Below are 15,018 nucleotides of genomic sequence, written 5' to 3'. Positions count from 1 at the left end.
TAAAATGATCCTGTCAGTGGGCTCCACATTACAAATGCCACCTCTTGGCAGAGATTACCAGTCGAGGAGAGAGATGTTAAACACCCATACTAGCCAAGCTCAGGCCCCAATCCACACTAGGAGTGAGGCTTCAGAATGGGTAATAAATGACAACCAGTCAATGCCTGTATCAAGCAAGTTAAAAATTCTAGGTGTATGGAGCCATTTAACTAATGAGAATGCATGACACGAACTAGTTCAGAGAATCATGACTTTATTGACTATTTTGATCCATTAAGCTGAGTTTGCTTGTGTTTCCTGCACAGGAACAAGGTGAGCAATGAAGTAGAGATCAGAGGCAGCTTTCAGTTAGGACCACCTCTGGACCCTCAATACACCTACAAAAACAACCAAATGGAGTTAGGCAAAGGAAATTAGGGGAAAAAAAATGAGAAACCAACAATCAGCCAACTCACGTTGAGATCTCTCTTGCAATTTTTGGTTAGCCTCAGTTGTCAGGTTGGTCAACCTGGCATCAAGAATGTTTAGGGGGCCAAGAGAAACCTGATCCTCCCAATTCAATCCAGCTTCTCTCTCTGCAATATAAACCACTCCAGTTAGACAGGGCAAAGGGGAGCTGTAAATATCTAGGTATCATGGAATCAATGTCCTACCAGCTTCAACAAGCTCTTTCCTGCCTCGGAAAGGAAATTGCAATTCCCTTATGGCACAGTTATTGACATGGCAACAGGTACAGATGTTATTGTTTGATTCCAGTGATGTCCAGCTAAACAAGAGAAACAGTCAATTAACCAGGTTATTATAATGATGCACACAACAAGATCCGAGGGGAACTTACACATTCTGCGTCTTCTGGAAAGTACAAGCTTTGTTTCTGGAATTGCTCCGATCCACTGGAGCAACTTTCAGTTGACAGGTAATGAAAATCTGAGGGATACATTCAACAATGTTATTTAGTGACCACCCCCCCCCCCCCCCGCCCCCCGCCTTCTATCAAGATATCAATGATTAGCTTCCTCTTACCAAATGGAGATCTCCAAAGAAACGGAATGCATCCAGGTCCAACCTGATCTTGTCCAGCTCCTGCTCATCTCTTGGCACAAAAGTTGAAAAGGAGTCCTCAGCTTTGCTGTCCAGGAGGCAACTGAGGATTTAAAATAAAAAAGAGATAAAGTGAATCAAGTCAAGCCATAGAGATGAAACCAGCTGGAGAAAGCAGAAAACTCTTTACCCATAGTGGTCAATGATGTGGTATCTTGGGGTTGAATCCTTGTCTGGGCTCAATGTAGCTACACAACGGTCAATGTAGAGCTTCAGGGGCATGTGGTTAGTCATTGAAACTGAGGCCTCAATGTGAACAAGATCACCCAGGTAGTAGACAGTTGAATTGCGCTCTGTAAGCCAGTCATCTGAAGTACAAGAGGACAAGAGTTGAAGACAATAGGTGCAACTCCAAGAGTTAAGGAAACCACTCCCTATTGACCCATCACATACCATTCATTAGACGCAGTGAGAATGATAGGTGCCCTTGTCCAGACCTAGTGGAACTGAATGGAATCCAGGTGGGCTTGATGGAGTTGCTACTCACATTGCCCTTCCTGGAAAGGCAGTGGTATCATTAGGACTCAAATGTTGGAATGCTTTACAACAGCTACAAATATTGACAATAGAGTAAAAATTCTCACCTAAAATAATGACACTGAATAGGAACAATTGCACCATTTGTTCTCACAATAACAGATCCATGATATGCTGGGGTGTGCTTCAAGTAGGTGCTGTAGATTAGGAAATCTTGAGTCATCTGAAAGGCATCAGATTAAGAAATGAAGCACTGATCTGAAATGGTTAATGTTCCACAGAGACATCCCATCAAAACAATTTAGTGGAATTAACAGTCTGAAGAGCCTGCTTCCCCCTTGCTCAGGGATAGTCAACAGGTCAGGGATCAGTCATTAGGATTAATGTGACAAGGAATTTATTCAGCAACTCAACCTTTGGAATGCTTTGAGAGCTGTAAATGTTCATTGAACAAGATGGATTTATTTTTGGATATTGAAGGATTTGAGGGGACAGGAATATTGAGGTTGTGAAGTTAGCACATGTTCTCAATTGAGAAAATAGGTTGGAGGGACATTATAGCCTCATAAGATGAGGCAATACAAACAAAAATATTAATAGGGAGGTGATTCAATAAAAGGACAGCTTCAGTTGGAGCCACAAGTTGCCAGTCAGAGCACTTAACCAGTTTTAAAGTAGGGGTCCCATTTATTCTAGAGGCAGAGATCATGAGGTTCAACACATCCCAGTTTATTTAAGACTGAGCCAGGAGGATTAAGCTAGGTGGGAACTGAATCCACCAGTTAAGTTGATCTGAAAACAGAAGAAAAAATGAGGAACCAGAGAAGGTTTAAGATTAACAATTAATATCACAAGGTTGGAGACTAAAGTAAAATATAGTACAAAATAAAAAAGTTTAGCTTTAACAGATGTCAGTATCAATGACATCTCAAGTGTTCAAATTAAGAGTGGGGAAATAAATTTTGACAGGAATTGAGAATTCACACTACCTGCAATTTGCTGCCACACTCATGGAGTCCATAATCAAAGAGGACAGTATGATTCTGAGTGTAGATCCTAGTTGGTTGACAACCTGCTGTTCCCAGGGTCAGGTCAGTGGCTTTAACTAGATGCCCAGTTCCAAACAAATCCAGGTGCACCTTGATCAGTAGGTTATCCTCACCACACTTCACCATCACTGTCTGCCGTGGAGAAACACTCAAACCCTCAGACACACGGAAATGGGAACCAAAAGGAGGGCCAGGAGGATGGACTCCTTTGGGTATAGGAGTGGCTTTAGCTCTGCTCCATAGAAACCTTTGGCCAAGATTCTGTTTCCAAGTATCAGAGGAGCTAACAGCTCCAATTAACACCAGCACTAGGCACAAACCCCTCACTGCAGAATTCCCCATGATACCAAACTACTGAACTATTTCTTTAGCCACGAAGTAGCACCTTTTATACACACAATCTGTACTCACCTGATATCAGAAGTAGCATAATTACCAATTAACCAGCTCCAATTTTCACCAATAGCAGAACACATGGATTTATTACCAGAAGGGCCTATATTATTTGGACTAATAGGAGTCACTCTGAGTTGCTATAGTGTCACCTGATTGAATTCAGCTCCACAAGTTCTCATGTTGAAGGCATAGGTTGTATTTGAGTTTGTTTATTTGGTTTGACCTTAAAAGAGGACCTGAGAATGGGTGTCCCCCCTACCTTATAGGGGGGCTGCCCCTCTTGATTTGTCCCTAAGTTAATTTGAGTTTGTTTTACTTGTTGGGCACATGAAAGAACTACCTGAGAGTGGGTGCACGATGAGTTGGTGGGGCTTTGATCTTTACATCACTCTAAGCAAGTGGCTAAAGCATCAATAAATGCGGAGGTCCAGAGGAGGTGGGTTTCTGGGCTGTAAACTGGTGGCTTCAATGCTGTAGAGAAAGTGCTCTCTGTGAATTAAATTTGAGAATGGGCTTTGATTCTTCTCTCCTTCAGTTGATGGACTGATGTAATGGTTTCCAAGGTAACATCCCATGGCGCTAATGACCTATTTTGTCCATTTTCAGAAAAAAAGGGCATAGGATGGTCTATCATGAGATGTTAATAAACTGCTGAACAGAAAAAATGGCATAGGTTGCCTGGCAGAGGCAGCAGCGCTGACCTGGAAACCTAGAGAGATTGGTTTGGATCCCTATGGATCCCTAATCCCAGTGGGGCATGTTAAAAGTTTAAAGCATGGGTTTCCTCCCACTCTTTTAGTTATCAAACAATTTACAAATGCAAAAATACACTTTCAAAATGCCATCTCATATCTCTTTTCGACACCAACCAAATAAACAAACTCAAATTAACTTAGGGACAAATTAAAAGAGGCAGCTCCCCAAAAGAAAGGGGGGACCAGCCTGAATAAAAGCCAAAGTTGAAAGGAAACTTAAAACGTTAAATCAAAATGTGGTTGTCGGGGTCAATAATGCACCCCAGCCCTGTGGTGCCCAGTGGGTGTGGAAAAAATGCCATCTCATAATAATAAATTATAAAGATATGTAAAACAGTATCAGCAATAAACAAGCCATTTTAATACAATAGCACAAACAACCTGGCACAATAACAACCAGTGTGCATTGTGAGTTGTCCATAACAAACCTTCCAAGGTTGCAAACAACTCACAATAACCATAAAGTAGTGAGTTATAATGGGAACAGTACCAACAGCTAATGTTGTCCTTTAACCAATAACAAACAACTCCCTTGCAAAAAGATAATGGCCTACTCCTGCAGTTATTTTGTATAGAGGCGATTCTGCCATCATGCCGCACTTATTTTTTAGCTTGGCTGGCCGGGAGAATCGCATGTCGGCCAATTGAATACAGGAGTTGGGACATCTTGTTGAAGTTGTACACAACATTGGTAAGGCCATGCTTGGAATACTGTGTGCAATTCTCGTCACCATATTATAGAAAGGATATTATTAAACTAGAAAGAGTGCAGAAAAGATTTACTAGGATGCTACTGGGACTTTATAGAACATAGAACATAGAACACTACAGCACAAACAGGCTCTTTGGCCCTCAAGTTGCGCCAATCATATCCATACCTGCCAGGCCTATCTATAACTCCCAATCCCATTTAATCCCATGTACTCATCCAGAAGTCTCTTAAAAGACCCCAGCAAGTTCACCTCTACCATCACCGACGGCAGCTGATTCTACTCACTCACCACCCTCTGAGTGAAAAACTTACCTATGGATTGGGTTATTAGGAGAATCTGGACAGGCTGGGACTTTTTTCTCTGGAATGTAGGAGGCAGAGGGTGATGTTATAGAGGTCTAAAAAATGATAAGGGGCACGGATCAGCTAGATAGTCAATATCTTTTCCCAAAGGTAGGGGAGTCTAAAACTAGAGGGCATATGTTTAAGGGTTTAAGGTGAGAGGGGAGAGATACAAAAGTGTCCAGAGGGACAATTTTTTCACACAGAGGGTGGTGAATGTCTGGAACAAGCTGCCAGATGTAGTAGTAGAGGCCGGTACAATTTTGTCTTTTAAAAAGCATTTACATAGTTACACGGTTACGATGGGTATAGAGGGATATGGGCCAAACGCGGGCAATTGGGATTAGCTTAGGGGTTTTAAAAAAGAAAGGCTGGCATGGAAAAGTTGGTCCAAAGGGCCTGTTTCCATGCTGTAAACCTCAGTGACTCTATGACTCAAATTTGTGAGATCCGCACATGTGTTCCTGACGCGTGTACATCTCCCAGCATTGGATATCCAGCACAGTCGGGACCACACTGGAAACCAGTGGAAACAACAGCTAATTCATTTTATCCTATTCTTAATCTCATTTCAATATGATGATCGGGCCCAGGACTGAAGTTTCCAGGCCCCCTAGCATCTCCCACCTTGCCAGTACAATTTCACTCTGACATTGAGGAATAGATTATTGTCATCACCCCATTTCATCAAATTCTCTATCTCTCTCTTGTACCCCTGTTTGAGATCCAACCCACCGTGGTGGTGTCGTCAGCAAACATGCGGAATTTGTTACTGAATCAGATGGGGTCCTAATCACAATCAGTGATAGTTTCATGGTTATCAATTCTAAATTCATCAATTGAATTTGAATCCCACCAATTGCCATGGGAGAATTGAATCTATGTCCCCAGCACATATTAGCCTGGGCTAATTCAGATTAGCCATTCAGATTAGCTCCCCACTTTCAGGAAACTAGCAATCCAACACTGTTGGAGTGAAGGGGGGCAATCAGGGCCCCCTAGAGGGTCGGGTTGTGGGGGTGGTAATGGCCCCTGGTATGAACACCCTGGCAAGTGCCAGCTTGTGACCTCTGGCACTGCCCACTGGGCATGGGACAATAACAAGGGGTTGTGGCCTGCTGGACTGGGGCCTAGGGGGCAGGGCCAGCTGCGGGTGGAGCCTAGGGGGTGATCAGTGGGGATAGGGGCCCTGCTGCCACTTTGCATTGGGATTGATCAGGACTGGAGGCAGGCCAGTGATTAGGGTGGGTATGGGAGGGGTGGTCAGCCAGGGGAGTTCCGCCCCCCCAGGGGGAGGGGATCAGTTGTGGGGGTCTCTCGGTATTTGGGGGTATCTGCTGGAGGGGGGACGGGTGGGGGGGGGTTATTGTCACTGCTTTGGGGGGAAGAGCTGGAGATTGGGGCATTCCTGGATGAGGGAGTTTGGGAATGGCCCGGGAATGCTTGTGGGAGCCGCAACCAGGCCGTGGGCGAACTGTGGGGGCTGCACTCCGAGGATCCCGGGCTGGCCAGTGTTCGAGCTGGCCAATAAACTGTAGGCCGACAGTTCTGGACAACTGCACATGGGCAGAGGCCTAGAACTGTGGGACTCTGGTGTGAGTAGGCCCCACTCCCCCGAACTTTTAATGATATTCATAACTGTGAGCTCTGAATTGCACAGAGTGTGGAAGATTCGAGTCTGAACTCACACTGTGAAAACAATCGTGATTTACACCAGTTTTCCCACAAATTCAGCACCCAGAATTTTTTTGGGAGAATTGCCCCCTACGTTTCTATGAGTGACGTCATATGAAAATTAACTGTTGCGTTTTTTTTTTACATGACAACAGTTACCAAAGTATTTTCTTGTCTGTGAATTGCTTTGGCATGTGCTGAGACCATGAAAGACATGGGACAGGTTTTTCCAACCATATGCACACCCCCCATCAAGACTGGAAATTTCTGTCCAAGATCAACAGACCTTGGAGTGGTCCGCTGCACTTTATATCCCACCTGTTCCGATTTCCACAATGGCTGGGGCTAGAAAACCTCACCCACGATCTCAATGTAAATTTTTTTCTTTCTACAACCCTGGCTTTCTCAGTTCCTATAATGATACATTATATGATGCAGCATACTTAGATAAACCAATTGTTATTTCCTAAGATAGCATGTTAACAAAATTGTATCAGGTATTTCACTACTAATTAAAGCAGTTTATTTCTCAGTGTCCCTGAGGAAGCTGGAGTGCCACAAATGAGGTGAGGCTGATGCCACAGAAGAACTCGGAAATTACATCCAAGTTGTATTTTAACAGCAGCTTCAGACGATGAGCTTAAAGCACTCAAACTTGACTCTTGAGGCTTTTTACATTAACTAAACCCTTCAGTCTCATTATGGCCTTATAATCATTTCCAAGTAACTGTTATTTCTATAATTATGGAAAACTAATCCACAAATCTTATCGGAGTTTAACCAAACAGTGAAATAGTAATAAAGAGTCAATGCATAATTGAACAATTAACCTTAACTCACTTCCAGACCACAACACAGAATGGTAGAGTCATACAACCGAGAAAGAGGCTTTACAGCTCATTATAACTTCATGTTTTTAGGTGTCCAGGTCATCAACAATCTGTCCTGGTACCCTCCCCCATGCTGACACTATAGTTAAGAAAGCCCACCAATGCCTCTACTTTCATAGAAGACTAAGGAAATTTGGCATGACTCTCACCATTCTTTACGATGCACCATAGAAAGCATTCTTTCTGGTTATATCACAGCTTGGTATGACTCCTGCTCTATGCAAGACTGCAAGGAACTGCAAAGGGTCACGAATAAAGCTCAGACCATCACGCAAACCAGCCTCCCATCCATTGACTCTGTCTACACTTCCCGCTGCCAAGGAAAAGTAGCCAGCATAATTAAGGACCCCACACACACCGGACATTCTTTCTTCCACCTTCTTTCGTCAGCAAAAAAACACAAAATTCTGAGGTCACGTACCAACCGATGTAAGAACAGCTTCTTCCCTAGTGCTGTTAAACTTTTGAATGGACCTACCTCGCAGTAAGTTGATCTTTCTCTATACCCTAGCTATGGCTGGAACTCTACATTCTAAACTCTCTCCTTTGCTTTTCTATGAACAGCATTCTTTGTCTTTATAGTGGCAAGAAACAATACCTATCACTGTATACTAATACATGTGGTAATAAGAATAATACATGTGAAAATAATAAAGCCAATCAAATCAAACTATGCCAGCTCTTTGAATCAGCTCTCTAATCAGACCCATTCCCATGCTTTTGCCCTCATGTCTTTATTGAAATGTTATCATTGATTCTGCTCCCACTCTCCTGTCAGCCAATGCTCACCATACGAATTCACCCCAAAAATCAATTTTTTCTCATTACCTCTTTATTCTTTAGACAAATCTTAAACTGATGACATTTGGTTATAGATCCTCCTTATTATAAGTATAAAGAGCATGGTGTCATGATCCCTGTAGAGACCAATAACTCTTCAAAGGATTTCACAGTGACCAACGTGAATGAATGCACAACAGGATTTCAAAATGTTTCACTGGAACAAACAAAGTAAAGTCATCATTGATTAAATATTTCTTGGCAAGCCACTAATATAAGAAAGGTCCTCCCTGGCAAGTTCTTAACACAACTGAAACCCTATACAATGTTTATATATCATGCTGTACTCTCCATCAACGTGTCGTCTTGAGTTTAAGATCCAAAGCTCCTCCTGGTTCTACCATGATTTCTGCTCCCTACTTAATTGGATTGAACTTTTCAGAGTTCCATTAAACAAAGTCCCTTTCCATCAACCCTTTGGGCTTCCCATTGCAAGATACCTTCTGATGATTCTGTCATCCTTAACTCTTCAGAATACTTGTTCCCTCCAAAATAAGTTCCCTCCTCACCAGTCCTCGGCCTGATGGTTAACCCAAAGGCAATCCTTTCCGTCTGCCAATTGTAGCAATACCCATTGTGGATTGGCTTCCCTCAAAACTCACTGGTTGACTCCACGTGTGGGGTTTTCTGGCCGCGCTTGCCCTGAAACTAGCAAATCTTGCCTGAGGTCAATGGCCCTTTCTAGCATCCACCTCTCACTTGCTATGATTCCCAAATGGGAAAATTAGTCCCCAAGAATCTGTGAACCTGGATGCAGGAAGAACAGCTGCCTCCCCTTTTGTGCTTGGGTGTCAAAGCTTTCACCTTGCTTCCAATAAGTTTTGACCCTTGGCCTTTGCCCACGGGCTGGTCTTTGGGCAGATTTCTTGTCTCTTTTGTATGAGGTCACATATTCCCCACTCCACGCTAGTCCATTTTACTTTGAACTAAAGGAGACAGTTTAAAATGTAAGAGCCTTCAGCATTTGTAACAACGGGAATCCAAATTTGACAAACCTCCAGTGAAATTTTTAAATATTGGACCAACAGTATCACAATAATGTGTTAGATCGAGTAATAGGAGCCTACTAGCACTTTAACCAGTTCAGATCAGATATGGATCCTCTTTCTGTTTGCATGGTTACAGACAGAGATTACTAGTTAATTAACATGCAGAAAAAAATTACCCAAGGTAGCCATGATATGATGGAGATGAATCCTTTAGATTACATGTATGCAATCTCAGAGGTCACAAAATCAGACGTGTTCTGGGGCTGCAGGTATTGTTAAGTTAGGTCATTTGAAACAGAAACTTCCCTTCAATTTAAATGACCAAATTTAGTTTTACTTATGAAAAAAGATTGGGTAGACTGCAATTGTTTTCTTTGAAGCAAAGGAGACTGAGGGGGATTGAGAATTATAAACTTGAAAGGGGCATAGATTGAGTGGACAGGAATAAACTTTTCCCCTTGGTGGAGGGATCTATGACCAGGGGACATAGATTTAGGCAAGGAAGCAGGAGGTTTAGCAAGGATGCGAGGGAAAACCTTATCACCAAAAAAGTGGTGGCAGCCTAGACCTCACTGCCTGGAAGGGTGGTGGAGGCAGAGACCATCTAAACATTTGAAAACTATTTATTTGGACAGCACGGTGGCACAGTGGGTTAGCACTGCTGCCTCACTGTGCCAAGGACCCGGATTTGATTCCCTGCTTGGGTCACTGTCTGTGTGGAGTTTGCACACTCTCCCCATGTCTGCGTGGGTTTCCTCTGGGTGCTCCAGTTTTCTCCCACAGCCCAAAAGATGTACTGGTTAGGTGCATTGGCCATGCTAAATTCTCCCTCGGTGTACCCGAACTGGCACCAGAATGTGGCAACCAGGGGGCTTTCACAGTAACATCATTGCAGCCAAAAGAGAAAATGCTGGAAAATTTCAGCTGGTCCGGTAGCATTTGTGATGAGAGAAAGGAGCTGACGTTTTGAGTCCTGATGACCTTTTGTCAAAGCTAAAAGGCATAGAAAGTGGGAGATATTTATATTGTCGGGCGAGGGAATGAAAAATGAGCCATGGCCACAAAAACCAGGGGAAAGGCTGCTAATGGCAGTCCATAGAGAGAATTGGAAGTATGAATGGCCAAATGGCATAGAAGCTGAAATCAGAGAGTAAACTGTGACAGATGGAGATGTGAGGGAGGGAAAGATGGGTGGGCGAGAGGCCAAATTGAGAAAAAGGGGGAAGTGGAAGCAAGGCGAGGGGGAAAGAGAAAAGATAAGGAAAGGAGGGATAAAATGGGGAAAGAGTTGGGGGGAATAAAGACAGTAAAGAAAGAAAAAGGTAGAGAACAGTTAAAAATTAAATAAAATGAAAGCAAACTGGTTGAGGTGCGAGGAATTTCTTTGCAGTGTTAATGTAAGCCTATTTGTGACACAAATAAATAAACTAAACCTAAATGATGGGCTGAAGAGTTTTTTTTCTGTGCTGTGTATCCCTGTGACTTTATGGCTGGAATTTTTAACGGGAATCAGGGCAGGTGAGGAACAGAAATGGAAAGGTCTGTTGATCTCGGGTGGGATTTTGTGGTTTAGGGACAAGCCAGACTGTAAAATCCCACCTATGACTCAATGTGTTCAACACTTCAGAGTCTCCAAAAATCTACTCTCTTGCACCTGTCTTGGAATTGCGTTTCAAGGCTTGAATAACTCCATCACCTCGAAAACCGTGCCATTTTAATCACAGATTTGAATAAGTCTGAACTGCACTATCCTTCCCAATGTACAACTTTCTCTCTTTATGCAATGAAATTCATTTGCATCACAGACAAGCAAAAATAATTTATTACAAAGTCCCAATTAGATATCTTAAAATAACCTTCTCGGAATGTTTGTTGGGTGTTCACTGCATTCAGACTTTCTAAATGTATTGCAAACTATATCAAATGTGAATGTTCAATTCAGCATTTATACACTTGAGATCACAAAAGCAATTATTCTATTTGATGCATTATTTGCAGTTGTCACCCATGCGTCAAGAGTGAAGAGTAATGAGCTTTGTTGTTTTATCACAGTACCTATTAGATACTCAATGTGAAGGACAGGCACCCGTCACACGTTCTTTCATTCCTTATTAAAGACAACGAAATAAATATCTGAAAGCTGCATCTTTGATCAGAAAGCAACCCACATCTAAAGGAAATGCACATCAGATGTATTATTGATAAACAGGACGGGGAAAACAGACTGGGAAACGAGAAGACGCCTTAGGATTTTAAAATAGAGGAAAAAGCTGTGGAAGTAATTGTGAGTCCTTGAGTGTTTCTTCAGCATTTCAGCAGCTGCATAAAGCTTTAATGTTAACAGTAGTGTGCATTTCCCATTGAAAAATATGAATCCAGAATTTGTTTTTGTATAAAAACTGAAACTTCCAAAGAGTCCAATAAATAAATAATAACAACACGACATGCCTTTCTGATAATAAACAGCATCTTCTCTATAAATTTTCATGAACTATAAAACTGAGGGTAAGCTCCAGCCAACATGCTATCATCATTTGCCGGAAAAAGAGATGGTAACAGTGTTCCAATAACAGGGACAGTCAACAGCCAGGTAGATGGGAAACATCCCCTTTCAAACTGTATTTTACTTAGCAGAATGAACAATAAAAATTAATCATTGCTGACATGAGCTAAACAGCAAAGAAATGTTCTGAATACTAACTACATCTTGGCTGAACTTGAGATTTTCTTTCAGTGGATCGTTGGTATCAATTCATACTTCGAGGCTACTAAGAATCAGTCAGCTCAAGGGTGTTTTATCTTTAGCTTCCAGAGGGAATGTAAGACGCTGGAGTGAAAGCGAAGTGCCTGGTATGGCACTAGGGGTGGGATTTTCTGGCCATGCTCACCCCAAGCTGGGGGGAAATCTTGCCTAAGGTCAATGGACCTTTGCATGGTCCGCGCCAAACTTCACCCCCCTGCCCCCGTCCACTATGATTCTCGTGGCGGGCGGGACAGGAAAATTTCACCCTAGAACTAAATTTGATTGGTTGGAAAAAATGTACCAGAGCCTAGACAGATTAACCCTTAATAAAGAGTTGGGGTTGAACATCTTGAAGTTGAACATCTTGAACACTCATTGGAATTTTTGAACAGTTGCACAGCTGAACAGTTATTAGACTACACCACAATTTATAGCGTGGTTGGATGGCAGGCCTTTGGTTCTATGATCAATACATATCTTTGACAGGAGTGTTAGAAAATAAACAACATCATAGCTGAGCTTGATCTTGTTCTTGGGCATATGGTTGATTTGATTTTTGTTTTATTCATTCATGGGATGTGGGCGTCCATCCCTGATCACAGCGAAGGGTCAACCACATTGTTGTGGAGTCATATGTAGGCTAGACCAAATAAGGATGGCAGATTTCCTTCTCTAAAGGCGTTAATGAACCAGATGGGCTTTTACAACAATCGACAATGGTTTCATGGTCATCAGTGGACATTTAATTCCAGGCTTTTCTTGAATTCAAATTTCACCATCTGCTGTGGTGGGATTTGAATCCAAGCCTCCGGAACATTATTTTTGATCCCTGAATTACTAGCCCAGCGACAATACCATGATGTCCCTCCTGATTTGATATATTATTGTCACATGTTTTGGGTTAGGTTGAAAGGTACTTTTTCTTGGACACGATACAGACCAAGCATACTGTTCATAGAGAACATAGGTGAGACGGAAACAAGAGAGTACAGCATGTAATGTTGCATTCATAGCTAGCGTGCAAAGAAAGATCAACTTAGTATGTGATAGGACCATTCAAAAGATCAGCTTAATGTAAGGTTGGTCCATTCAAAAGTTTGATAGCAGCAGGAAAGAAACTGTTCTTGAGTGGGCTAGTACGTGACCTGAGAAGTTTGTATCTTATTCGCAATAGAAGAAGGTGGAAGAGAGTATGTCCAGGGTGCATGGGGCCTTTGATTATGCAGGCTGCTTTTACAAGGCAGCGGGAAGCGTAAATGCAATCAATGAATGGGAGGTTCACCTCCAGTAGAGACTTTAGTAGGCCGGTTAAGAGCGGGAACCATGGGTATGTTTCCTTTTTGTTAAGCCTGGGCCACCAGACGAATGGTAGCACCTCTGTAACTCCCTCAGTTGAAATGAACTAACAAAGTAGTTCTCATATGGGACTGGGACCTGTTGTGGCTCAGAAGGTCCATCTGTACATCTGAACTGGAGCACAGGTTAAAAAAAAAACAACTATTTTTCCTTTTCCTTACAGAATAGCAGAGATGTGCTCAAGATGCCCAGAGCAGGTTTAATGATTTGGATTTGATTGAAGAGGAGCTGCTACAGTTCCTACGAAAAGGGGAATTGATAAAACAAAGGTACATGGTCCAGGAATTTCCTGAGGGCTCGTCTAACTCCAACACAGTAAAGAAATCTGATCTGTACTGTTATATGCTGCTCTTGTAGCACCTCCAGCAAAGCTATGAAAATGGAACCAGAGCAAGAGAAGGACATTCTCAACATTGTTTCAGAATGGAATGAACTTGATATACAACAAGATCTTTTCTCATTTGTATTTTTGTGTGTGTTTTTTAATGAGTTATGGATTTGCCTAATGGGCTTGGCATGCCTAATATTCACTTTTTGGATTGATTATTTCTCCTTTACCTGGTGAGAAAAAGAAAATATCTTTGCAAGTTCAGAATGTGGAAAATGAGCTTGCTATTCTCCAGACTTCTGGGCACAGATCGACCACCTTGTAATGCTAATTCCTCTCAAGAAACTTTGGCAATTGATGGAACTGTATAGGTGGCACAGTGGCACAGTGGTTAGCAGTGCTGCCTCAGAGCTCCAGGGACTCGGATCCAGTTCCTCAAGTGTTTTTTGAGGACGTGACTAATAAAGTAGATAAAAGGGAAACAATAGATGTTGTGTACATGGATTTCCAAAAAAAGTTCAATAAGATGTTACACAAAACAAAATACATAAAATAAAGGCTCATTGGGCTGCGAGGTTGTTGTGCGAGTGTGTGAGTGTTCAATATTATCAGTACTGATCTTGTGGTTGACTCAACTCCATTTGTCCTCCCGTTCACCATAACCCTTCATTCCTTTACTATTCGAACATCTATCTATATTTGCCTTAAAAACATTCAACGAGATAACCTCAACTGCATCACTGGGCAGGGAATTCACAACTCTTTGAGTGAAAAAGTTCCTTGTCAACTCAGTCTGAAATCTGTTCCCCCTTATTTTGAGGTCATGGCCCCTAGTTTTAGTTTTACCCACCAGTGGAAACAATCTCTCTGCTTCTATCTTATCTATTCCCTTCACAATTTTAGATGTTTCTATAAAATCACCTCTTGTTCTTCTGAATTCAAATAAGTATAGTCTCAGTCTACTCAATCTCTCCTCATAAGCCAACCCTCCCAGAATCAACTTCATGAATCTCGTCTGCATCCTCTCCTGTGTCACTATATCCTTTCTCAAGTAAGGAGACCAAACTGTACTCCAGGTGTGGCTTCACCAGCACCTTATACAGCTGCAAAATAACCTGACTGTTATTAAACTCTATCCCTCTAGCAATGAAGGACAAAATTCCATTTGCCTTTTTCATCACCTGCTGAACCTGCAAACCAACTTTTTACAATTCATTCACAAGGACATCCAGGTCCCTCCGCTCAGCAGCATGCTGCAATCTTTTATCATTTGAATAATAGTCTATTTTGCTGTTCTTCTTACCAAAATAATTGACTTTACATTCACCAACATTGTACTCCATCTGCCAGATCCTTGCCCACTCAC

The 15,018-nt window shown here is 42.2% G+C and overlaps 1 protein-coding gene across 1 annotated transcript; it reads right to left on the bottom strand.

Moving 5' to 3' along the window:
* Nucleotides 1-658: 658 nt before the first annotated feature.
* Nucleotides 659-2,753, bottom strand: LOC145349338 (zona pellucida sperm-binding protein 3-like). The gene is given in 8 exon segments (XM_080197839.1): nt 659-709; nt 712-766; nt 839-927; nt 1,024-1,144; nt 1,232-1,409; nt 1,495-1,598; nt 1,686-1,801; nt 2,568-2,753. Coding segments are annotated over 8 exon segments (900 nt in total).
* Between the last annotated feature and the right edge of the window lie 12,265 nt (nt 2,754-15,018).

The sequence above is a fragment of the Carcharhinus amblyrhynchos genome, chromosome 10 (assembly GCF_965287045.1).
Source record: "Carcharhinus amblyrhynchos chromosome 10, sCarAmb.v2.hapA, whole genome shotgun sequence".
NCBI lineage: Eukaryota > Metazoa > Chordata > Chondrichthyes > Carcharhiniformes > Carcharhinidae > Carcharhinus > Carcharhinus amblyrhynchos.
The sequence above is the reverse complement of the archived record's forward strand: the minus strand, read 5'-3'. Positions and strand labels throughout refer to the sequence as shown.